This window comes from Letharia lupina (assembly GCF_014066315.1).
Source record: "Letharia lupina isolate WasteWater1 chromosome Unknown contig_27, whole genome shotgun sequence".
Taxonomy (NCBI): domain Eukaryota; kingdom Fungi; phylum Ascomycota; class Lecanoromycetes; order Lecanorales; family Parmeliaceae; genus Letharia; species Letharia lupina.
The window spans coordinates 41,271-65,790 of record NW_023502996.1 but is presented as its reverse complement, the minus strand read 5'-3'; the positions used below and the strand labels follow the sequence as shown (position 1 = coordinate 65,790).

Here is a 24,520-nt window from a genome sequence, read left to right as displayed (position 1 = left end):
CACAAGCAAACATTCCAGAGACAAGGGTCTGACGGATGCATGCAGATTCTGATACTGCGATAGTTCTAATTCCTGCAAAGTGACTCTTGCAATGTGTGGCCATAAGATCCCACCATTACAAACCTTTCGTCGACACCGTCAAACATACAGAATAAGGGGCCACCTAGACGTATTTAGCTTCGCCGTGGTGCGGTGAAGTCCTGGCATCTCTCTTTGTTTTACTGTACCGCACCGGCCATGGACACCACTTTGAGACAAGAAAATACCTCGAAAGAGTCAAAACTCTCAATGACCGCGAATTTGCCCAATCTGCAAGCTCAGGAAGAAGTCGCGGATACCTCAAAGCACTCGGTTCATTCCGTCAGGTCTCAGACATCTACACTTGAGTTTCACCACGAGCCCTTCGAAGAATTCAAGCCACTCGTTGAGCAGCTGTGCTTAAACATATGGCCAAACTCTATGAGAGTTCCAACCCTCGAGCACCTTCTAGGCAATGTCTTTACGGGCTTTCTACCAAGGAAGACCTCTTCTCGCACAGCTAGCCTTTTTTCATCCAATACCTTCCATGTCGAGCGTCTCTCGGGCGGCAGCTTCAATCGAATCATCGGCATCACAGTCACCAAAGCAAAGTCGCAAGACGCGATTCGATACATTCTGAGAGTGCCACGTTTCGAAAGCGCCCGTCCAAATCAAGAAGTCGCAATCGTAGAATATGTTCACCAGTATTCCACAATCCCTGTGGCAAGAGTCGTCGCCATGGACTTCACAGCGAACAATCCTCTCAAGCGTCCATACGTGGTGCAAAATAGGATACCTGGCTTCGACTTACAGTCAAAGAAACAAAACTTCACACAGCTGACTCATGAGCAGCAATGCACTTTCTCGACCGAGTTCGGTCGCATATTGCGTAAGCTGCAAGAGATGGGCCATTCCACACCGGGTCAGGTCGATATTGCCGCCAACCAAGACGGCAGTCAAAACTACAACGTCCGCGCCTTTGATGTCGATGCCGACCCTTTTGGTGACAATCCAGAACTGGATGATATCAGTCTAGCAGCACAGGCGCCCAATCACTGCTCTACGCTCGAGTTCTTCCTATCACAATTTGGAAGGTGGAAAGCCGCCGCTTCAAAGCACGATGATAGTATCAAAGCCGATTACATGAAGTGTCTCGCAGCTGTAGCGACTCAGATGAACGAAGTTGGCTTTTTAGGTGACAACGAGAATTGCCTATGCCATCTAGACCTCAATCACGCCCCTCAAAACATAATGGTCAATATACAAGACAGTTCACTCTCGGTCTCTGGTATTCTGGATTGGGACAGCGCAGTGTTCGCCCCTCGATTCGTAGGCTGTGTTCCGCCGATGTGGATCTGGGCGTGGGACTTTGAGGAAGACGAAGACGAGGCTCATGCCAACGATACACCAAACAGTCTCAAACAGCAAGAACTGAAGCAGTTGTTTGAAGATGCCGTTGGAGAAAGGTTTCTAGGCTTCGCGTACCTGCCACAATACCGGATTGCTAGGAGGCTATTCAAGTTCGCTCAGCAGGGGATGAATGCCAGCTGGCATATAGAGGATGCTGACAGATTGATCAGCGAGTGGGCTAAGATACGTCCTTCACACCTGCCAGAGATTCGAAATCCTTTTGACGAGTCTGATTCGTCGAGCGATAGTGGCGATGACAGCACTGAGTCCTAGAGAAAGTACATTGAGTAAGAGACCAGACTTCTCTTCCCTTGCTGAAAATGGCAACCTCGCATGTCCTGCATTAGCTTTCATTCATGATCAAGCAAATCAAAGAAACGTTGCCTAGTCCGAACCAATCTAGAATCCTCTTTCACACCCATTGTCCGTGATGCTCATTATAGCAGACTCTAAACAACTTTTTACTAACCGTAAGCATCTTGCCAGAAGTGCATTAGCTCCGCGCAAGTGCTGCAGAGAGCCGCGAAGGGCAACAATCAATTCGCACGATTTGGCAGCCTGTTTTACTTGTTTCATTTCGTAGCCCGCAGCTACTTTGTCCACATTGGCCAGAGGTCATGTCGCATGCTGACATGCAGACTGTTGCTACGACGCTATTTCGTGGTCCCTCGCTTACCTGCTTGTATTCAGGTGAGCTAGCGAGCTGCGTTTCAGGTATGCGGCAAACGAGCTGAGCCCCGAAGGATACCCAGCATTGATACCACGATTGATCGTGCAATTACTTGCGATTCTGGTATAAATTCGTCCGAGGTTCTGCACGTTATGGAAAAGGGAATGCTTGGAGTCCATGAGTTGCGAAATGTATGCCGGTCGTGTGGGTGCGGTGTTGATCCGCTTTGTTTTCTGGTAGGCCAAAGGATTCGTCGCATGGTGTATGCGGCTGAGGAATCTTACTGCGGATGCTATGCATAGGTCATCTACGCTATGGAATAAGATACCGGGGCAGTAGAAATGGGGCGGTAACGTCAAGGTGCAGGCAAGGCGCAGAGATCCCACGGCTGAGATAATGGATGCTTCTTCAATGTGTCCTCTCCCCCTTCCAGATGTTTATTTCTATTTTTTTATTCTTGTTATCTTATTTCATCAGGATTTTGCACCTCTTCTTTAGCGGGTATCGAAAGCCGTCTTCTTCGCAATGGTCATGACAATTTCCGACACCGACGGTGATGGCAAGATCCCGAAAATCGCATTTGAGGTCATTCGATCTACCACGCATATCGCAATATGAAGCTAATCAGTAGCAGGTCGTCACTGGAACTCTCTTTGGCACTGCAATCATAGCAGCCGCCATGCGGACAGCTGTCCGGCTTCACTACCAAAGAAGACTTTTCCTAGATGATGCCTGCCTCATGATCGCCTGTGCAGCCCTGACTGGAGGGTTCGCAATGCTTTACCAGTCACTTTACACTCTGTTCCTTATTCAGCATTTTGCACAAGAGGGGTCTTCCGCCAGAGAAGAGGCGGCGTCAGCTGGGATCGATGTTGCCGCTGAAGTTCACAACTTCCAGATCCTTGACTTCGTCCATGAGCCTTTGCTTTGGGTCGTCATGTTCTCGGTCAAAGCTTCATTCTTGGTGTTTTTTCGTCATCTCGTCAGTCGTGTTGAGAAACTTGTCGTGTACTGGAAAGCAGTCTGCGCTGTCAACGCGGTTGCTTTCGCATTTTGTGTGTGTTATACCTTCATCGCCTGCCCGCACACAGATTCCTCAGCTAGTGAGTAGACCCGCCGAAAAGCCATTCCTGAAATTTGAGCTGAGTAAAAGTAAACCTCAGTTCAATGCGATTATGGCTCGCAATTCACGAAGCGATCTGGTCTCACCACGACTGGTATCATCTTTGATGTGGCAACCGATATCTTAAGTCCGAATGTTCATCACACTGAGAAGATAGGACACTGACTCGTAGCAGTCGTCAGTATCCCTGCGCGCGTCCTGTGGCAAGTGAGAATCGACACCCGTCAAAAGCTAGGCATCGGCGCCTTTCTTGGCCTCAGCATCTTCATGATACTTTTTGCGTTCATTAGGCTCATAGGCTTCCATCTCAGTGCCAATTACGGATACACATGGCAATTCTTCTGGTTTCAAATCGAAGGTTGTATAGCAGTGACGATGGTTTCAATCACTGCTTTTCGCTCCGTCTTCGTCACGCAGGCTTCTAGATCCAGTGGAGACAAAGCAAGACCATGGTACTCCTCGACTGTTGCAAGACTTCGAAAGGCTCGTAAGTCAGCGGAAGATCACGATCTAGAAACACTTCCTGCGATCCCGGCTGGTACCATGACGGGCATGCGGACATTCATCAGAGGAAGTCGGCTTGGTGTGGGGCCGGAAACATACGACGAGTTGACTGGCTTTGAACCCTCGAAGCGCACCGGACGCGAAGTCGTGGTCACTCAAGATGTTTCATGGGAAGAAGAGGTGCGTCTTGGTCGGCAGCCAAGATAATGAGATACTGACATGAATAGAAAATACATCCTCACGGTGCTCACATCAATAACGCAGCGCAACCGAGGATGGGGTAATTGAGACCATGCCGTTGAGGACATCGGTGTTAGTGACACCAATGGAAGGAAGACAACCCATTATAAGGTGGCGGTGGAAGCGATTGATGGCGCTCCTCAGTTCAGAGCAAGGTCCTCCGATGCATTATGATGCGGGAGTAGGCTACCTCGGCTGTAGCTTGAGCATACTGTTCTACATGTATATCAGAAGGAATACATGACAATATCAGAATGTATGGGGATCGGCTAGAAGTGGCGATGAATTGAGAGGACTTGTGGAAGCGGTGTGCGATACGCCGAGCTGCAGTAAGGAAGATGCATTGAGAAGACTTTGCAGATCGTGGTGGAAAGGAAGCCTGTGTGAGCTGTATCACGGAGCAGTGTGCGAGCATTCCCCGTTCCTCGGATAAAGGTGGTGAGGGTCTCAATACCATGCAGATATCGATTGTTATTCCCGTACCTTGTCCCTTGGTGTTGAGAGCTCCTCCATTTTCAGAGTCGATTACGCACTGGTCCTGCCGATTCGTAGTCAGGGATTCGAACGCCCTGTGCAGCCAGCACCATGCGTGTACACTCCTTTCAGACAGCGTTTCATCAAAGTGATTGATGTGGCTTGGACGAAATCTGCAAATATCCGTCCCATCGACATCCATCTCAACAATCTTCACTCATCCTCTTTTCACATTATCCTCACCCTCTCATAGACCAACCATCGTGTTCGTCCCCGGGTCCTTCCACAAGCGCGTCCACTTCACCCTAACCATGTTTCTCCTTCAAATGTGCTCCTTTCCTAGCCTAACCGTATCCCTCTTCAGTATAGTGCTAATAACAGCCACTTTGATCATCGAGATTCAAACCACTCGCTCGGCGTGAGGACACCTAGTCGAAAAAGGCAAAGATGTGGTGTTGGCGGCACATTCGTACAGTGGGGTACGAGGATATCAGATAGTGAGCGGACTAGAGAATAGCAAGCGAGTGAGCGAGGGGAACGTGATGGCGTCGTTCAAGCGCAGTTCATAGCGGCTATGCTTGTAGCAGAGGGTAACGCGCTCGTAGATGCTCTGGGTAGAGGACTGCCGCATTGGACAGACCTGGGATATTCTCTTGCCGTCTCCACGCTGACAGGAACATCCGACAGTATCAGGGCATGGTCCTGCGTCCCATGGCCACCGCCTCCATCTTCTAAAACGATCTTCCAGCCCAAGAAGCCGATCACTGGGCGTCTCTCTTGCTCCCGCACTTCTTTATTCCATTTCCTACGCCAATGGTCAGCGCCTGCTGTGGCCTTGGTGTTTCCATCACGTATCTCCTCCATACTGAAGACCCAGCTGTCGGAATACTGGAAAGGATGGTATTGCTAGAGATGAAGATGGGGGAGTGAAAGGTGGAGCGCATAGCAATGGGGCATTGCTGTCGAGGAAGGGTGGCTTTGCTTGTACAGGCAAAGGAGGTTTCACGCTAGGAACGATTAAGCGTAGCGGAGTCCGCGAACCAATAGCGACGAGACAGCCAACACACAGCTGCTCGTCTGCTGAACTTCGATCACTCACTCAACTACTTGCAATGCCGTAAGCATGGCAAAACGCAAGAACGAAGCCGAGAAGGCAGAGGGTCAGCGTAAGAAGCGCGTCCCTTTCAGAGCCCCAAAAGGCTGCTACCAAAGCCGTGTTGGATCCCAACTACCGAGAGAATTCATCGTATAGATCACTGACCCGTGCTTCCAGGATATTGCAGAACGCCACGGCCTCCCCTCTCCTACGTTTGCTGCCTCTAGAGATCCGTAGAAAGATATATACCGAAGTGCTAGGGCACAGGCTCATCCATCTCAAGTACCTCCACGATGACGATTGCGAGTCACGGAGCGACGCGTCTTCTACCCCTTTCGACGTTGAAAGAAAGGCTGTTTTTGCACAAAATCATTGGTCCCTATTGGTCTGCGACCCTGATGGTCCGCGCAGTAAGGAAGAGTCCAAGTTGGTCGACTTACTACCCAAGGGACTTTCAAGCTTGAGTTGGCAACTTTGCAATCGAAATCTCGGTCTAGGTAGCCTTTTCCCTAGGAACGTGCCTTTTGAAGAGCAAGACGGAAGAATATACCCCAGGGAGATGCATCTGGGTTTACTCCGCACTTGTAGGCAGGTCTACACGGAAGCCAACCAAATACTATGGTCTACAAACACTTTTTCTTTCAACGATGCCACTACGTTCGAGCGCTTCATGGAGACTCGGGACTCGTTTCAGAGAAGAACCGTGCAGAAACTTCGATTGGTAATCCACTGGACGTTTGAAGGGGAAAGAGAGTGGAATCCTGCTATAAGGCTACCTCTCATCAGATCTTTGCAGAGACTGCGGCGTCTGGAATTGCTCATTGGCCATGAGATGGACACTGAGTCATACTCGAAATTCAAGAACGGACATGGGCTGGATGCGCCCTTAGAGACTCGTTTCGCGGAATTTTTGCGGAAGCTGTCCGTCTTGCCTTTGAATTCGGTCCATGTCAAGGTTGTCTCAGAGGATATGCACCCTGCCGGGCCGTTGGTATCACTCTGGACAGAAGAAGATCAACTGGAATCTGCCAATGTCCTACGGGCGAGGCTGATGAATCCGGACAGCGCTGACAATCACATCCGAGTTCAGCAAGAGCTCATAGAGAAGCAGCATCGCTGTGCTTCAACATTGGGGTAAAACACCTGATTACACCCAAATACGACGGCAAGCAGCTGGGGTATGTCATCTTCTTCTACGTGATGTCCTATCTGCGGCCGCCCGCTCTCCTGGTCCGTCATTGGGAATTCGCCTAGTATCCCATCGACTGGCAGGGCGTACAATTCAGGGGCTCAGCCATGCGTGCCAAGACATTCTATGCCCTAGGCGCTAGTCGATGGGATCGTCTAGACGATATTGCAGTTTATCATAGTAGGCTATAGAGCGACAGCATCAGTTTCTTTGCGTTTATAGACCGCTCATGTTGGATTTGCTGAACTACTAGCGCGAGAACGAGGAGTGCTTCCTAACCGTCCAGTAATTGACGGTTGTCGATTTCTTGATATTCACCTCTAGTATCTGATACATCGCTTGCATACATAGATGGCCACGATTCAAGTGATAGATTCCTGTTAACAACTTACGATAGGGTTTGTATTTGGAGAACAGGTACTATGGGCTCTATTATCCGCAAATTAGGAGATAACGCCTTTGATTTTGCTATCCGTGCTTTGAAGCTTGCAAGCTCTCGGTGCTGGGGGAAATACTATGTTGACTGATAGAAAGCGCGCTGTGAGCAAGCATCTCAGATCATATTTCAATGTACCACAAAACGCCCTTAAGCCTGTCACTACTCACCCCATACATCGCTGAACAACATCTCTTCCTCATTGCCCAACCGAAGAATCGAATTCCTGGTCTCGCGCTTAGGCTTGATAATTGGTACCGTCGCTCTATATCCGTAACATAGTTCGTTCAGCTCTATTCATTACCATTGACCCTCCGGTCTCATCTCATCACAAAAAGAATACAATACCTCCTGTCGACAACACCAAATGGGGCAGAAGAGATTTTCGAAGGCCGGTACAAACATCTCCAGCGCCATCTTCCCAAGGGACATTTTGCTTGACTGCCCAACCCACACCCTGGACACAACCACGCTCGAAACGGATCTCCCCCTTCAGTTTGTCTTTGCCGAGTCCGTGTGTTCTTAGGTTAGCCTGTTCCATCGCTTCTATACTGATATGGAATGGAGCACGTGTGCTTATGTCCATCTTTGAGTTCTCGGTGTCAGCGAGTCTTCTCTAAGCTCGGAGGTACATATAAGATAGCTTTGCCAAGTAAACATCTCAGGCCACGTCTCTTGGCTTTGATTGCGGTGCCTGTTAGGATGTGAACACCCCGAACAGTGGACTCACATTGAATTGCGTTGAGACAGGTCTGACATGGTGCGCCACACCCCTTGTCAAATACCAAGAACTACCATCGCTGTAGGATAGAATTTTTCGCGGTATAAGATTGGTAGGGCCTCGTCGCGAGTGACACTTTTCACAGCTGGAAGAGCGACACGCAGCGTCTCTGATGTAACGTCTCGGTCCGGCAGTAACGTCTCAGTCCCGCACAGCGTTTGTCACGAGAGTGGAGAGTCCTTCGCCCTCGTAACGGGCTGAAAACGGAACGATTCTGCCTTCAACGCACAGGCAGCATTCGAGGATAAGGTCTCGGACCTTGATATGGGTTCTGGGACGCCAACTGTATTTGGATGTGTGTGATATTTGTGAAGAGTGGAGGCTCTCGAGGTTTGTCTGAGGTTAGTGTTCTCTGCGCTGACCCACGTTGCGTGTCAAAAGGTTTTCATGATGTTAATTATTTTAATGGGAAATGATCACTCTTCGAGGATTAGCAGAGATGAAAGAGAAGAGGGATACTTTTCACAAATGGTGGCTGGGGGAGCTGAGACGGTCGTCTCGGACTTACTGTCACTGCAAGGTTGCTTCTTCCATCAATCTTCTTGTTTGGTATAACTCTCCTGTTGATGAATAATAATTGTTGTAGGTATCTCGTTTTCGTAATCCCGCGTTCGGAAAAGAAGTCTCCGGTACAAACATACGCCTCACTGCACACGTGAAGCCTTTGCAGATATTATTCCCATCGCTAATAGTCACAATCTTCATGATGCGCTCCAAACTTCCAGCAACGCATACGATTATAGCCGCCAATCGCATGACCGACGTATGTGCAAGTAAAGCGCATCCAAGCAGCTTCGCAGTGGAGTTAAAAGAAGCACAGGCCCACAATCAAAGTGTTTCAAACAACCTAGCCGTCGTGGAAAAAGTCCCTGGACTATTAGATTCGTGTTGCTCAGTGTTTCACCTCGTGCCCGACCCCTCACTAACATTTCTAGGTTCCGTTTCCCATCTTTGAACGCAACTTTTTGACCATGTCATCCTTGTTCTCTTATTTAGCAACATATTACCTGCTCCCGACCTTCGTGATTTCGCTAGCCTTGCATCCACCGCAAATTCGCGACGGCTCAATCACCCTGACGAAACCCTCGTTGCTTCTTCCATCCTTGAACGCTTCTGCCGGATCAGAGAACTCGAATACCATGCCCATCCTCACCTGGGCAAAGGTTAGCTGCGATGATCGCAGTTTTGGCAATCCCCCGGCTGCTAGCTGCAAGGACGCTCTGGCTCAGATCCCGCAAGATCCAGCCACTATCATCACGGACCCTGAGCGTAGCTACGGACCGCGCGGCAAGGGTTCCTGGGATGTCAACCTTCCGAAACGATACGTTGGCTGTAAGCACCTTTTGATGCCGGGTCACGATTCAGTGCCTCTGGTTGGTTTTTTATCTTTTGGCTGATGCTCGATAGCGGATGGGCAATGCATTATCGATCTTATTCAGACGTCTTACCCTTCACATGTGAGGAATGACGACTTGCTTGGGGCCGCGACTATCATCCAGCAAGAGTGCGTGGAGAAAGCTATACCTCCTAGTACGTACAGTTAGGTTTTTTCTTGTGTGTCAATGTACTTCTACATTCGACTTTTGAGATAGGTCCCAGGAACAATGAGTTCCGGGTATCCCTGTAACTTGTCGGTCGATTTAGATTCTTCTTTTGGAACGTTGCTGACTTAAGTGTCCGTACAGAGGGCGGCGTAGTCTTCGACATGGGTAAGTTGGTTTGCGAATCCTCGATCACACACAGTGATAGAGAATGATGTCTACTGACCCATGATCAGCGGATGAACTCAATTTCGTCTTGCTCATGCAATCCTGGTCCCCACCTTTCGTAAGGTGCTCGAACACCCCGCTGGCAACACGCCCTGTGTCGGCCTCTTGTCAGACGATTCTCGACACCATGAACGTTTCGATCGAACAGACGACTTTTGGGGCTGTTGGCATCGCGGGCGTCGAAGAACACCTCCCGCAGGTTTTGACGGAGCGTGAGCATCATTGCCCTTTGCTTTCGATGAAAAGGTTCTTTTTGCTGAAATCTGCTGCGTGTTCTCTAGCTACTGGGCAATGCTCTATTACTGTTGATACGACCGCGCCGGATGATGCGGCTTCGTGGTTTGACTTATGGCAGGCCGCTGTTGCTTTGGATGGCATGTGTGCGAGGGGTGGGAGGGCGGGCAAAGCGCGCTTTTTGGGTGAGTCGATGCTGAATGAGTGCTGTTTAGTTTCGTACGAACAATAGCTTACCGATAAATTCAGGAGATAATCGGAAGCTGGTTATGGAAATAAAGAAGTCATAGTCGCTGTAATCTGGACCCTTCTATCACAAGAAAGTACTTAAGTAGTTAGAGGTCGCCTCCTTAGACTTTAGGTGGATTCACTTGTGCACCGCTTCATTCGTTCTAGCTTTATGCGCATCAACTCTTTGTCACCACACACTTATTCAGAGACCACCAAGATCCCCATATCGTCACGAACACCCTTGCGCATGAAAAGCGTAAAGAGCATCTACGAATCCCCTTGGGGACTACACCCAAACGTACACTCAAAATACGTCACCTCATCCCCGTCCGCATCCCCCGCAAACGCACACCCAGCACTCCCCTCGCTCAACACCGGTTCAAAAAACATCGCAATCGCAGGCATGCCCCACGCCTCCCAGCTCATCACCACCTTCGCAGGCTCCGTCTCGTAAGCCGGCGGTATCGTCCCAAAACTCATCTTCCCCCCTCCCACGGCGAAATCCGCAGTCGCCCCGATCTTGCGGACCCCCATGTCCCCGATCGCGGCGTCGGACGCGTCCCGTGCCCAGGCGGAGTACGTGGCCGGGTCCCCGTAGCCGGCTTGCACGACGTAGATGGTGCAGGGGCCCGTGTAGTTGAAGGCGGTGCTGGTGCTGGGGATGATGGCGCTGGGTTTCGTCCAGTTAGTGGAGGCGTTGATGATGGTGCCGTTCGGCAGGACACCATTTTGGGAGGTTGGGAGGGTTGGGCTGGGAGGGGTGTTAGATGGGGATCTTGAGGGAGAGGAGGGGAGGGAGGGGTTGTTTACGGAGATGATGGTAGGTATCGTCGGCTGGGTTGATCGTTGTATATGTGGGCGGGATGCGCGGAGACGCTTGAAATGGCCATGGTGGCGGCGAGGAAATATGAGGGTTTCATGATGGAAGCGGATTTGGAAGAGAAAAGAGAATGTTAAAAAATATTTTAGTTGCAATCTGGGATTCTAAGGTAACGTACGTACGTAACCAAACATCGCGGTGATGATGTCTCTTAAGCACTGAGATGGTCCCGGGTTTGTTTGTCTGTTTGTTTGTCCCCTCCGTAAAGGGTGGAAATGGGCTTGTTCAGATTCAATCCGAGAGTTGTTCCGAAAATAGAGAAGTAAAGCCCCTTTGTTCGCCGAGTCCGTCAAGCGACAAAAGGAGATGAAGTTGCTTCACTAGAACAAAGAGTGCTGAAATCGGCTCGATTTTGAGTTTTGAATGTGGTTTGAGCGCCGTTAACTTACGATTTGTCATTGATGAAGGCACCTCTTAGAAGTAAATTTGGAAAACGTTGTCGCGTTTGTGGCTTCACGGCTTGTCTGAAAGCCTGGGGTATTGATCATCGCTTCACTTCACAAACCCTGCTACCGATCTTCGAATATTCATTTCACTTAGCAGTTTCTACCATCAGAATGTGGTAGGTAATCTTCTCGCTTCTTGGCATCCACTCCTGATAGTCTCCTTCATACTTGACGTGTAAGAATCAACCGCCGAGGACATATTGATAGAGCTGGTTTCGCATTTCTTGAGGCGGGCAAATTATTGGATCATACTCCGAATGATGGTATCCTTATCAAATCATACCCCACACCAAATTTCGGGGTATGATTAGGTGTTCCGTGAAGGTGACATCCTACCCCGAAATGAGCAACGAAGTTGGGAGCAACATCCCCAAACGCGCTCGGTCCCTCCATGGTCGATGTAACGATGTCATCACCATCATTTCCTTTCGCAGTAGTTTCTCCAGGAGTGTGCTCTACACCGCCATCACTTTCACTGGCGGGGGTATCAAATATGGGGGTTGTGACTTTCTCGGGTTGATCGCGGCTCACTCAGTATGTCGGAATAGCCAGCTTTTGGGGAATGTCCCCAAGCCTTTTGCATTGACGATAGAGATCGAAGGTCTCTGCTGATGTTGTTTCAGTTTTCAAAACCAAGTCTGCAACAAACCCTTTTGGGACAAGGCCCGGAAGAATAATATGATCCTTACGGGCAGCTTCGACGAGCGCCCGAGTTCAGTCGTGGTCGGTCTCTGCATTTCAAACTTTTCGGCTCTGCCCACTATTGCATACGAAGCGGATTTGGTCTCTCCCACGTAATGAGAAGATGGATATCTATAATAGACTTAAGCGTCGGCTTAGATTAGGAATTTATAGCTGTGGTATCACTGGATAAGGCGAACGTGAAGGGAGTTAATGTTCCTAAGGATCAAGAAGTCTTTCGCATAGATTGCAGAATCTGCCGGAAGCAGGAACCTGTACGTGATACACCGTAGCTCTCATGGTAAGTCCATAAATGGACATGATCTTGTATCGCTGAAGTAATGAGTGATTTGTGGTCGGATCATTTTGCCTGTTCGGCAAGGTTAGAGGCACCTCTGGCCGTTTTTATCTGAGTATATGGCAGGGCTCCACTCTTTGGTAGGCCTTTGGGCAGCGTCATGAGAGCCCAGATACGCTTGGTCCAAAACGTTCTAAAGCATGTGGGTTTTGCGGATGGCAGATCTCTTCTTCGTTGTTTTAATTGGATTCGAAGCCATCAAGATTTGCGGCCCCGAAGTTGGCGTATTCTGTTGTGGCTACGGAATTGTTGCAGAACAGAAAGGGAGCTGGATGTTGCGGTCTTTCAACACAGGGAGACCGGGTGTTAAAAGAGATTGATTCTGTTCTTTTTGAGAGAATGCAAGGGGAATCAATGGACGTTCGGTAGATGTGAGTGAAGTTACACTAGTACCCATAGAGCTAGTCTGTAGACATGCAGAAATTCCAAATCCCAAAGCCAAAGAGACAATTGCGGCTCTTCTGGCCACTCCATCGACGCATCCTCCGTCCAGCGTCTTGCATCGCCCTTCACATGAGGATCTACAGTGCTTCATGTGATGCGACCCTCGGCTCAGTACCATTGTGATCCTAAAACTGATGTGACTGCAGCGTCGAATCTTTGCGAACGTGATCACTGCGCAGTTGATGCGGCATCTAAGGATCTGATTGGTTCGTTACGAAGACTTCTTCTTGAATACAGGCGATTTTCGTCCTTTTATCAGATTCCGAGACTAACATGTAGGAACTCCCCCCAAAAAAGTCCACCCAAAGCCTGTATCCCTTTTCTCTTTCAGAACAAATCATCCTGCCAATCAACCCTCTCACTAATCGTGAGCACAACCGTTGTCTTCGCCCTGATACGATTCATCGGGGTCTCCATCTCATCCTCCCGGGGACTACCCAGCTCCAAAATCTCCTCTTCAGTCTCTTGCACTCCCTTGCCTCCATATACAGCGACATTATTGGTCCACGAGCCAAGCGTGACCTTCCCGCTATCGGGCAGCCTGTTGAAACATCGGTCGTGTGCTTTGCTGCCGCTGCGCCATGTCGGGGTTAACTGGTTGGAAGGGCCGAAGTAGTCGTCTTGCTCGACGATAGGCCTCTGAGCGCGGCCCCAGACAACGCGGACGAAGAGCGGGCGTAGCGAGGGGAGACAGGCGGATACTACGGCTATTGAGGGCTCGGCGGCTGTCCAGATGCAGGTTGGGACGAAGTCATCTGGTGGGTAGTGTTAGCGAATTGCGGGGCCTTAATGTGAGGGGGCGGGCCTCAGGTGGAAGTCACTCACAAGTAACATCGTCTCCATGGTATTGGGCTATCACGACTAGCCGTACCATACTCACTGCAGTGACACTAGAAGTACATCTTCAGTCCCAGATATTCACAAGAAAAGATTGGTGGTTCTGCTTACACTAAACCAGAGATGAAGATGCCGGTCAGGATATATTTCTGCAGCGTGCTTGCTCTCAGACGCCAGAGTATTGGCAAGGGCTTTTGCTCGCATTAGTGCAACGCCACGATCCCCTGGAGAGCCATCACCCACCGTGAGTAAGAGCGCAAAATCCGTAACTGTATTGATGGAGCCATTTACCAGCAGGAATTTGACAAGATTGATGCATCGACCGCCGAGCTCTGGGGCGAGATAGCCGCCCAAAGTGACCCAAAAGTCGTGAATAGGTGTACATTCGAGGATGAAAACGACGGTGGATGCGACCTCAAATGCCAGCACGAAGGCACCGCAAGCACTGATGATGCGCCGGAACGAAAGGATCGGGAAGATTCGGTATTGGAATAGAATACTTATTGTAACGGAGGACTGTCAGGCAAGCTGCTTGTAGAATCCGAGCTATACGGATGCACCAATGCTTACACTGAGAACTTCACACAAGCTATGCCGAGCGAGTATAGTATTTCAAAAGCATAGAGGTGTTGATAGAAAGACATCAGGGTTGCTTGGGATAGCACGGCGGTATGATGTCCCAGTGAATGATGAGAGGCTGCGGGCGTTATCAGAAATGGTACTGATCATTCTTACGTGGTGCTTCATGCCTAGAATGTTGATTATATTCGGACCCCAGGAGAGCATCTGCAGCATTGTAAGTTCTGAGCAATTCTGACAACAAGCTCCGAACATTCTGAGATTTCAACCTACCATTCCAAGTACCACAGTCATGTCATCCCACTGGAAGATGTCAATTCCTTTCCTGCGCTAATTGCATCACGTTACGGACAATGCGACTGGATAAAGCATACCCAAAACCCAGCTCCAGACATGTATCGTGACATGACGCGTAAAGCGACGAAAACAGTTGGGAGAACAAGCAGGGTCACCGAGGCGCTGATGACTTGGCCATCGCGGTTGGCGTAAAGCGTAGGATCCTCAGCCGCGGTAGGAATTGTGGGGCTAGACATGGCTCGAGGCAAGAAAGCCATCTCAGCGGCAAGCAAAGCGACAAATCGACACAACGACAGCGTTCACCAGACGACGCACGAAGTCAAAGCCTCACCGAAAGAGCATTGGAAAAAGCAGACTCGGGAGGCAGATGGGAAGAGGGTCAATATGGGCTGGCGAAGATGAGAGGGGGATTGGGGAATCGATCTTCGTGTCAATCAAGTTTTGTGATTCCCAGGGTCCCGGAGCTAAGTGTGTGGCACGGTCATCACGAGGTGTGCACTCCAATCGTCTCCATCTCGAGCGTTATCATCTTTATTTGGGGGCTCTGGGCCTCGTGGCCCACGTGGCAGTTCCCACCGTCCCGCCCCAATGATTATTGGCTGGGAGCTCGGTTGGCCTTACCATCTGGCTCCTGTCCTATCGAACAATTTCCAGAACTTGGAGTTGGAGCTGTCAGCGGGAAGCCTAGCGAACGGCCGCACACACCATTATCATGCACTTGCGCAGGGGGTCGGCATCCTCCTGATCAGCATGGACCCCGCACCGTGGCACAGACTGATTGCAATCTCACAGTTTGGATGTACCCAGCATGTTGGTTCTGCTGTCCTGGTTACCGCTTTTTCGAAGATGAATGATGCTAGCACAAGACTGCAAAGTCATCAAGAAGAATGTCCATTGTGCGGGCACTAAACATCAAAAGTGACACTACCGCTGTCCAATTTCCGACAAAAGCCCATGATACGAAACTTAGATTCCGCTCCGACCAGAGGTCTCGGTTGCACGTTCGCAACGGTCTTGCCTCGCTAGCTAACAACGAGTCTCTTTACAGAAAGCGGTTCGACCGTACGTGGAATACTCCTTGCGCTACCCAAATCCTCAACCAAATTCTGCCTTCAGCGGAGGGACCCAGAAGCTCAGGGGTCAAAAGTGTCACAGTTGGTGGTTTGGATCTTCGGGAGCCTCGTGTGATAGATAGTATGATAATATGCGCCCAGAAATTATCGGTAGATATGTAGTCCATTTCTGAATGAAGAGAAGGACTAGCAACAAGCTTGCCGCTAACCGAAGAGAGAAAGCCAGGGATGCCAGTGCTGGGACTATATCGCAATGATAGTCGGTTACCCTCCCACGAGGACACAATGTAATTTGAGTGCTGCGACCGCCGAGTTGGGCGTGATATGTTCAAACCTTTATATTTGGATACACTTACTAGGCATTATTGGCCAGTTTGAATTCTTTCGCACCGATGATCTCAGCAGGGGGCAAATTACCGAGTCTAACCCCGAAAGTACGAATCCTTCTATTGCTTAAGGTATAATTTGGTAAGTTATCAAAGTAGCCTCAAACTACGAAGGAGATAATCCGCGATCTAGCTTATTCGATTATAGAAATAAGGGAGTTTCTTCGACCGCATTTGATGAGAATTCTATCAGCCTAAGGGCCCCTTCGGTAACCACATATTTTCAAAATATGCCAACATATATTACCCCACCTCTTGGCAAATGAATGTGGGCTCAAAACAGCACTAGTAGACACTTGAAAATATGTAAAATATAGGTACGGTTTCGTTCGGTAACCCTATAATCCCGCTGAGTAAGGATCGAATGTAGGATAGTCGAAAAATTCTTTCTAGGCACTTCCTACCTACCATTCAACAGTCTTATGGCTGACATACCTGCTACTGCTGCACTGCAGAATGGCCATTAAGGATTTCTTTGGTATAGGCATAGCCAGATAGAATAGACGTTCTCCGCATTTGCTTGTCATAATGAGAAGAATAGTACTGAGCAGCAGTAAGAACGACACTTGCAGCTACCTCTTCAAATAGAGAGTCATCCATGACTGAAATATAGCTACAGGTTTTGCAGTCATGAAATGTGGCTACCAGTCATGAAAATGAAAAATATCGCTATTGCAGTCATAAATGTCCATTATTTCTGTGTGCTTAGCGCACATTGGGCCTCAAATTATGGGTCAACCCATAATTTACATATTTTCAATGTGCAATGTGGCCTGGCAAGTGAAAATATGGTTACCGAACGTAACCGTGTATTAATAGTACGCTAAGTTGAAAATATGTTGGCATATTTTGAAAATATGTGGTTACCGAAGGGGCCCTAAAAACATCAGACGAAAGTCGAGTAAGCGAAATTTCGACTAATTCGAGTTACCGCTAGTCTAGAAAGCTATGCCCGGAGGTATCCGCACTTCACACTATAGACACCTCTATTCGGGTCCCGTAGGCCCAGTAAGGCCCCGTAGGGCCCCCGAAGGAATAATTCCTTACAATATTACTTCGCTACGCAACGGGGTGGGGCGGGGTAAGCTTCGGGGGTTGAACCCCGCCAGTAGCGTAAATACTACCGTTTTTAATAATTAAATCGACGACTACTATTAGACGCTCAGTAAGCCTATCACTATTATTATCTTTATTAAATACTCTCATCTCGAAAAACTATTATTTAAGACCCTCGTCAAATTATACCCTAAGTAATGATAAATTATCGAATCATATTTCATATTTAGGTGAAATTTGGTGTAGGGGTACGATTCGGTAATTTGCCATCGCTTGGGGTATGATTCGATAATTTACCAAACTTGCCATAGTGGCTTATTTGAATGGCCTACTGATAGATGCAGCTAGGTGCCTATGCCTATGCTACCTATTAAGACTGTAATCTAGGTGTCTACGCCTGTGTAGGCTAGGCTATTAGAAGTGGAGTTACGAGTGTGTGTGAGAGCTATAGGCTGGGTGTAGACAGGCTGGGTGCAGACAGGCTGGGAGGCCAAATTTAGCCCACTCGGCTTTCGTCTAATGTGTCTAAGCTGGTAGATCACCCATTAAATACGGTCGGAGATATCCCCTTATTTCTATGGTGAGATGGCCCAGGTCGCGGAACCTCTCCTCTGCGATTTTTATCATGAATGGCAAATTATACCCCAAGCAATGACAAATTACCGAATCATACCCCAAATTTTGGTGTAGGGGTATGATTCGGTAAGGATTCATAGTTTTGGGGTATGAATTAGTAATTAGCCCTCTCAGCAGGTTATATTGGCAAAAGTTTTCTGTCATATTTACAATACAACACGTCCTGGGTTCTGATTGCGAGGACTTGCTCATGACCTGTTCGAGATACGAGTAATAGAAATCGCGATCCAAACGTGGAGATACTGCTGCAGACGTCAATGAACTGGGTGCGAGACATTGAACAAAGATTGATGGCAGCCGGATTCCACGAGGACGCCCTTGGTCACCGGGAATAGGTTTAGACCACAGCAGCTGAAAAATTGAGACACCTAGAACCCTAAGTACAGCATCTCCTGGCGAGCTACACGTAACGCCAACCGATGCAGGGAGACTTGACTCAGACACCGCCCTTAAAGTCCTCTCCTCCAGCATTTTCGTCAACCTCCATCGCTTCCTCCAAGCCACAGACATCAAAAATACACCTTGGACTAATCTCTGTTTCATGGACGCCTGTAATCCCTTCGACCTTCAACCTCTCAAATGCGCTTTTGATCGCCAAATAGGCTGGGACCAGGGTTCCGAAGGAAAAGATGATGATCCGGAAACCCATGTCCCTCGCTTCATCTACGGTGATTAAAGGACTGTGACCATTCTCAACGACGTTCAGCAGCAGAGGCCATGGCGCGAGATCCTGTACTGCCCGGCGCGCTTCGTCTTTGCTCTTGAAGCCTTCCAGCAGACCGACGTCCGCGCCAAGATCTTGAGCAGCGCGCAATCGGGTGAGGCATTCGTCATACCCGTGTTGTTGGTTCGCGTCAGTTCTTGCAATCAGGACGATATCCGAGCGTGCTTTGTCTTTGGCTGCTTTGGCGGCTCTGATGCGTGAGAGGTAGACTTCTTGAGAGACAACCTTCTTCCCGGCTAGATGGCCGCAGCGCTTCGTAAGGAGCTGGTCTTCGATATGAAAGCCTGCAACGTTGGCACGTATGTACTGGTTGACGGTCGTCGTGATGGTGATAGGGCCTGGATGCGCGGATCAGAAGAAGAAAGAAATCACGGAACGGGGAAGACGGGAAATTTGTACCACCGTAACCCGTGTCCATGTCAGCTATGAGGATCTTGCTAGGATCCAAGTTCGCTATCATGTCCGCATGCTCCTTCATGTCGGTGCGGCTGGCTACGCCTAGATCTGCCATGCCCAACCGCGAGGCAGTGGTTCCGGCACCTGTCTACACGACGGTCAGCCCTCATCCTTCATTTCAACCGTTCAAGAGAGCGAAGTCATACCATATACATGGCATCGAAGCCCACCGACAGCGCAATGCGGGCAGAGAATCCATCGTAGACGCCAAGGCAGACGATCAAGTCTTGTGTGTCCCTCAGACGGTGCTTGAGTTTGGTGGCTGGGGACTAAACATCATCGAGTTGGTCCCTCTTAATGGACGCGCCAATCGGTTCATCCTGGTGGCCTTCGGTCAGAGGAGTGGGCATTGTGGAGAAATTGCCGTTACGAGCTCTAATGACAGCATCTTCCCTGATGTCATCGCTTACGAGGGGATTCGGGGTCGCGGTGACGTGGCCATTGGCACTCTCGGCGACAAGAGCTGGTTCATGATGGGTTTTCATGTCTTGTGGCGGTAGATCACCGCCTGTGTTTGGTGCTGTTGGGGCCTCTCGGTGATCGTTCACGTCGTTCTCAGCGATAGCTTTTTCCGTGCTCGAAATAGGTGCGGTTGACGCCTCGTTGCCTGTATTATTTACCTGTAAATGTGCGGCTGTATCGCCATTCGAAATTGTTTCTGCACTCGAAGCGCCGTTGACTTCGCCGTCTATGTGGTGTCTAGCATCTACTTTGGTCTTTGGTGCTGCTTCTGCTGGGAAGGATCTTAGAGTCTGACCTTCACGATCGAGCTCGGGTGCTGCAGAGAAAATCGCAGTCCGAGTTGCACCCGCCATGCTGGTTTATGGGAAAACCGAGCTACTTTGGAGTTGCATTTTTGAGAGGACGAAGGAAGATGTTTTTGGGATCTTAGTCAATGGGTTTCTGTTTGGATATGTTCTATCCCATCGTCTGGCAGGGGGTAAAATTCAGGGGTTCCGACCGAACATCAAAAAACACCCCCATAGCATGTTAGTGTAATTCAATGACGCCTGCTTTCACAACAAAATACTTAGTGTCCCGATTAATCTTTATAAGTACATCTAAGATTCTATAATAGAAAATAAGTCTGTGATTCTTGTTGTTCAAAAGTCGTTGTGTGATGAACATACAGATATTTGATGTTCTGCCAAGACATTTTACCCCCCAGGCGCCAGACGATGGGATAAGTAGCCTTCACTCAACACTCTCATGACTACTTAATCAAAGAATCCTTCACACATTTCCAACAGGGAACTAGTACCAGGAGAGGACTCATCTTACAATTAACTCAAGTTGAAGCCTAGGAGAGAATTCCGCATCCACGAGATTCCAGAAGCCAAGACGTAGTCACTCCATGGTCAGTAAGATAATAAAAGATCATAGGATGATCTGACACGGGCCGAGAGATCTCTTCGCTGACAAACTTCCGACCGCTTCTTAATGTTGTAAAAGCTCATCGATCATAGACTATCAGCCGCATCCTGAGAACAGCGCTAAAGAGCGACACGCAGCTAACAAGGGGGACCAGAGTTCTATCTATCTCGCTTCTCCATTCGAACTCAAAGACAAGACTGCTCTTCTCACGGGCGGCACACGTGGTATAGGGGCGGCATTGGTGACAGCGCTGTAAGTCGTTCGGTCTCGTCAGCGGCATTCGATTCGACGAAAGAAATTCAGACCGGATGATTACGTAGAAGCTAACACTTTACAATCCGACATTCAGTGCATCCGCAGGCATAGATATTATCCTCCTCCAATGCGACACTTCCGCCGGTATCGAAGTCCGACAGGCGGTAGAATCCTCGGGTCGCTCCTGCACGATATACAAGTGCGACCTCCCCGTCCGCACCGACGTCCTCGCCATCATTTCCCACATCTGCGTCGCCGAGGGCCGCAAGGTCGATATCTTGGTCAGCTGCGGCGGCATCGCGCGCCGGGCCCCCGCGGTCACGTTCCCGGATGATAAGCGGGACGCCGCCGTCAGGTTCAATGAGTGGATGGAGAGAGGGATTTGTGTTAATGCGTTGGCGCCGGGGTATGTCGAGACGGGGTTGACGAAAGGGTATTCGGAGGAGAGGGAGAGGATGATTCTGGATAGGGTGCCGGCGGGGAGGTGGGGTCGTCCGCATGATTTGGCGGCGGCGGCCGTAGATCTCGCTGGTAGAGGCAGGTATGTGTTTGCCGCTCTTATTCGGGCGTAGAATATGGATGGGATGTCAATTGGAGGGTTCGCTCGCGGGGGGTGATGGACCCATAGTGATTTTGTCAGTGGTGAAATAGATGTTGTTGACGGAGGCTTCTGTGGGAGGTAGGGCTCTTTGGTCTGTATTTGGAACTGTATCAAGCCGATGGTAGGATGCTGTGCTGAAGATTGTTGATTAAATTGCGTGAGAGGGGGACCATACGGTTTTGGGTTCTCGAGCGACTCCGTACACCACGATAGATATCAGGGTCTTGATCAAGGCCGGGGATTTGACCCTATCAAAAAATGAGCATCCGAGATAGGCAAATTCTCAGTAATAGACGGTTTCCGGCGCCGGACTCTATTGTATTTGCGTCGATTCTAGGCATCAATCCCAAATTATAGTCGTTGAAGATAGAATCACAAAATCGGCGATTGTCCAAAGAGCTTGATATGTTGTATACGGATAGCAGATTGAAAATGTTACTATTCATGTTATTCCAGAAGTATCGACCTTCACACATCGACCTTATATGGATGAAGACACTATAGAAGGAGCTTGGAGAAGAGAGTATATCTTTTCAATGGCGTCAGTATCTGGGTATGAACCCAAAGACACCTGCTGTTGTTCATGAGGGAAAATGCACTGAAAAGATCGGAGAATTAGGAAGACACCTTTTCCGATGAGGTCAACACTTTTAGTCAACCTAGTGCTGTCCCTTTGAAATGTTTGATTTCATGATTCATGTCAGTATTTACTATCTTCGGTAGGTAAATCGAGTATAGTGTAAAAAGAAGATCTTGGAGTCGGCCTCCAACGCCTCCCCTAGCTCTCCGCCGTCTGCAATGAGGGGAACGGCCTCGCCTCTGGCCTCACGGGCGGCAACGCCCCCGTCGTCCCCAGCGAAACTTTGCACTATGCGGGATACGTGATTCCGCCCGGTACTCCCGTCAGCATGACCACGTTGAGCATCCATACGGATGAAACTGTCTTTCCGGACCCCTGGGGTTGGAATCCGGAGAGGTGGGTGAGGGTGCAGGGGAAAGGGTTGCAGAGATTCAGCATGGATTTGGGAGGGGGTCGAGTTGGCGAACGCGGAGGTCTTTAGGATGATTGCGGCGGTGGCGAGGTATGAGATGGTGTTGTTTGTGGCGGGGAAGGAAGACGTGGAGTTCAGGCATGATCTCTAGGTCGCGATGCAGAGGTTGGGTTCATAGGCTATGGCGGTGGTTGTGGGGGAGTTAGGTGGTTGGGATGTTATGTATTAGCCAAACACTAATCCTTAGAATCCATTCAATGCGTCTGATTGTACGGGAGATTATATTTAATGACCACACATCAGAAATGACCTCCAAGGAACTAGTAAATGTTCACAGTATGAGGTCGAGCACAGGAACATTTTGACTAGATCGGTGCTCATAGCGAGAAACATCACTTTGTTATGCTATCGAGAACATGATTTTCTTTCTTTCACTGCCGGTTATGCTCCGAGCTTGTTGAAATCTCACAGACTCGTCAACCAGCAGAAGTGCCATCGCAGGTATCCAAGCTCACAGTCCGCTCGGGATCTCTAGAGGAGCTTGCGTGTAGAGCACAACACCATCCACCGCAAAATCACCCACAACTTTCTGACCGCCCTCAGGTCTGGAGATCCACTCCGCAAAAGCGTCCGCCATGGCCTTGTTCTCGCCATACGCACCCACGAGTGCCCGGGCAGGGTTCAGTAGGATGTCGGTCTTGTCGTCGTCTTTACCCTCCATCTGGACCTTGGTCAGTACAATCCGCCTTCATAGAGACTAGGCGGTTCGCTGTCATACGAATATCTTCATATGCTCTCTGATCCACGGCTCAACTCCGTACCAGGTGCCGCGATCTATGAGCGTGTACTCCTGCAGCTTCGCAGCCGTCGCCAGTGCTTGGTAGGGAAAGTCAGGGTTGATGTGGTAGAAGAAGGAAAAGGGGTAGGACCACGGTGTCTGGCCAATGGAGGTCCAGATGGCGGATTCTTTGATGTTGGTGGCGGATTTGTCGTACCGCGAGAGGAAGCGCACAGTGTTGTCGGAGGCGATGGCGGCGATGAACAACTGGGAGAAGAGCGCTTCGATGGTGGCGGTTGGGGAGATGGTAAGATTTGCAGGGTTGGTCTTCGGTCCTTTCGTTGTCCTGGTGAGATACGAGCGTTTTGGGCAATAAACGGCTATAGGTAGATGTGCATACCGACGAGCAGAAAGTGGTCTCGCCACGCGTAAACGTGCTTGTCTGCGATGCCCTGCGCTATCGCGATTTGCTCCGCCGCCGCGTTGTATGTGATGCTTAGATCGGCGGTATCGTCGGCGAGGTGGTTGAAAGATGCCGTGGTGTCGGATTTGATCCAGGATACGGCGAAGGGCGGGCAGTTTGTCTCGCTCACTTGATCGTGAATGAAGGCTTCCGCCAAGGCTTTGAGGAGGCCAGATTGACCGGCTCCGCCTGTGGCGATTCGGAACTTGACTGGTGGTTCGATGTCTTTGCTTGTACCGTAGTATATTTCTGTCGGTTGAATCTCGCAGGGGCTCTTTCGGGATGAAGCATCAAGGTGTGTACGGGAAGCCATGATGGGTAATTATAGAAGGAGTTGAAAGAGCACCAAGGATAGCGGTGGAAGATGCCCAAATGCGAGCGACGTAGATCGAGCGCTTGTAGAAAGTGGGGTGAACATGGCGACTTGCGGGGTTTTCTAGATCCGGTTTGGTGTTTGAATTGACAGGTCAACTCAGATTGCACTCCTCAAAGACGCGTCTCTTATGTATCACATTTCCAGAAAACATGAGAAATTGACTGTATTCGATGCTGTTCAGGCTTCGAACTCATTGAAAAGTGTTCCGGCAGCCTCAACAAGCCTGGGCGGCTGGGCTTTAGCCACCAAGCCCCGAAGGGCGAATTACTAATTCATACCCCGAAAGTAGGGATCCTTACTGAATCATACCCCTACCCCAAATTTCACCCAAATATAGGATATAATTCGATAAGTTATTAAAATAGCCTTAAACTACGAAGAAGATTATTCGCGATTTAGTCTATTCGACTATAGAAATAAGAGAATTTCTTTCATTATATTTAATAAGAATAATTTCTAAGTATTTGAACCAGTCCACTGTGGACTAGTCCATGGACCAGTCCGACTAATAGTCCAGATATTGGGGGCGGACTATTGGGAGCATTGATCAATTCGCCATGACTGGACATGATGTTCCTTCTAGCTGCGTCATGGTCACTTCTTGCAAATGGCCCGACTCGAAGTAGTTAGATTAGTATACTGCTGATCCCTTT

At 49.4% G+C, this 24,520-nt stretch overlaps 9 protein-coding genes across 9 annotated transcripts; 5 read left to right on the top strand and 4 right to left on the bottom strand.

The window, feature by feature from the left end:
• Positions 1-237: 237 nt before the first annotated feature.
• On the top strand, positions 238-1,701 carry HO133_006803 (uncharacterized protein; the record flags this gene model as incomplete). The annotated part of the gene is made up of 1 exon (XM_037297699.1): positions 238-1,701. The coding sequence occupies one exon, from the start codon at positions 238-240 to the stop codon at positions 1,699-1,701; it is 1,464 nt and encodes a 487-aa protein (XP_037146900.1).
• Positions 1,702-2,623: 922 nt separating this feature from the next.
• Positions 2,624-4,009, top strand: HO133_006802 (uncharacterized protein; the record flags this gene model as incomplete). Its single annotated transcript, XM_037297698.1, has 5 exons — positions 2,624-2,683; positions 2,733-3,201; positions 3,262-3,348; positions 3,397-3,905; positions 3,953-4,009. The coding sequence occupies 5 exons, from the start codon at positions 2,624-2,626 to the stop codon at positions 4,007-4,009; spliced, it is 1,182 nt and encodes a 393-aa protein (XP_037146899.1).
• Positions 4,010-5,562: 1,553 nt separating this feature from the next.
• On the top strand, positions 5,563-6,673 carry HO133_006801 (uncharacterized protein; the record flags this gene model as incomplete). Its single annotated transcript, XM_037297697.1, has 2 exons — positions 5,563-5,605; positions 5,628-6,673. 2 exons carry the CDS (start codon positions 5,563-5,565, stop codon positions 6,671-6,673), a joined length of 1,089 nt encoding a protein of 362 aa, XP_037146898.1.
• A 2,239-nt stretch (positions 6,674-8,912) lies between these two features.
• On the top strand, positions 8,913-10,176 carry HO133_006800 (uncharacterized protein; the record flags this gene model as incomplete). The annotated part of the gene is made up of 4 exons (XM_037297696.1): positions 8,913-9,273; positions 9,349-9,471; positions 9,627-9,650; positions 9,719-10,176. 4 exons carry the CDS (start codon positions 8,913-8,915, stop codon positions 10,174-10,176), a joined length of 966 nt encoding a protein of 321 aa, XP_037146897.1.
• A 266-nt stretch (positions 10,177-10,442) lies between these two features.
• On the bottom strand, positions 10,443-11,065 carry HO133_006799 (uncharacterized protein; the record flags this gene model as incomplete). The annotated part of the gene is made up of 2 exons (XM_037297695.1): positions 10,443-10,926; positions 10,986-11,065. The coding sequence occupies 2 exons, from the start codon at positions 11,063-11,065 to the stop codon at positions 10,443-10,445; spliced, it is 564 nt and encodes a 187-aa protein (XP_037146896.1).
• A 2,246-nt stretch (positions 11,066-13,311) lies between these two features.
• Positions 13,312-14,933, bottom strand: HO133_006798 (uncharacterized protein; the record flags this gene model as incomplete). Its single annotated transcript, XM_037297694.1, has 5 exons — positions 13,312-13,701; positions 13,933-14,337; positions 14,557-14,607; positions 14,674-14,703; positions 14,775-14,933. The coding sequence occupies 5 exons, from the start codon at positions 14,931-14,933 to the stop codon at positions 13,312-13,314; spliced, it is 1,035 nt and encodes a 344-aa protein (XP_037146895.1).
• A 3,351-nt stretch (positions 14,934-18,284) lies between these two features.
• Positions 18,285-19,843, bottom strand: HO133_006797 (uncharacterized protein; the record flags this gene model as incomplete). Its single annotated transcript, XM_037297693.1, has 4 exons — positions 18,285-18,910; positions 18,972-19,116; positions 19,175-19,297; positions 19,439-19,843. The coding sequence occupies 4 exons, from the start codon at positions 19,841-19,843 to the stop codon at positions 18,285-18,287; spliced, it is 1,299 nt and encodes a 432-aa protein (XP_037146894.1).
• Positions 19,844-20,382: 539 nt separating this feature from the next.
• Positions 20,383-21,229, top strand: HO133_006796 (uncharacterized protein; the record flags this gene model as incomplete). The annotated part of the gene is made up of 2 exons (XM_037297692.1): positions 20,383-20,385; positions 20,858-21,229. 2 exons carry the CDS (start codon positions 20,383-20,385, stop codon positions 21,227-21,229), a joined length of 375 nt encoding a protein of 124 aa, XP_037146893.1.
• Positions 21,230-22,761: 1,532 nt separating this feature from the next.
• Positions 22,762-23,804, bottom strand: HO133_006795 (uncharacterized protein; the record flags this gene model as incomplete). Its single annotated transcript, XM_037297691.1, has 3 exons — positions 22,762-22,971; positions 23,029-23,408; positions 23,429-23,804. 3 exons carry the CDS (start codon positions 23,802-23,804, stop codon positions 22,762-22,764), a joined length of 966 nt encoding a protein of 321 aa, XP_037146892.1.
• Positions 23,805-24,520: the final 716 nt, after the last annotated feature.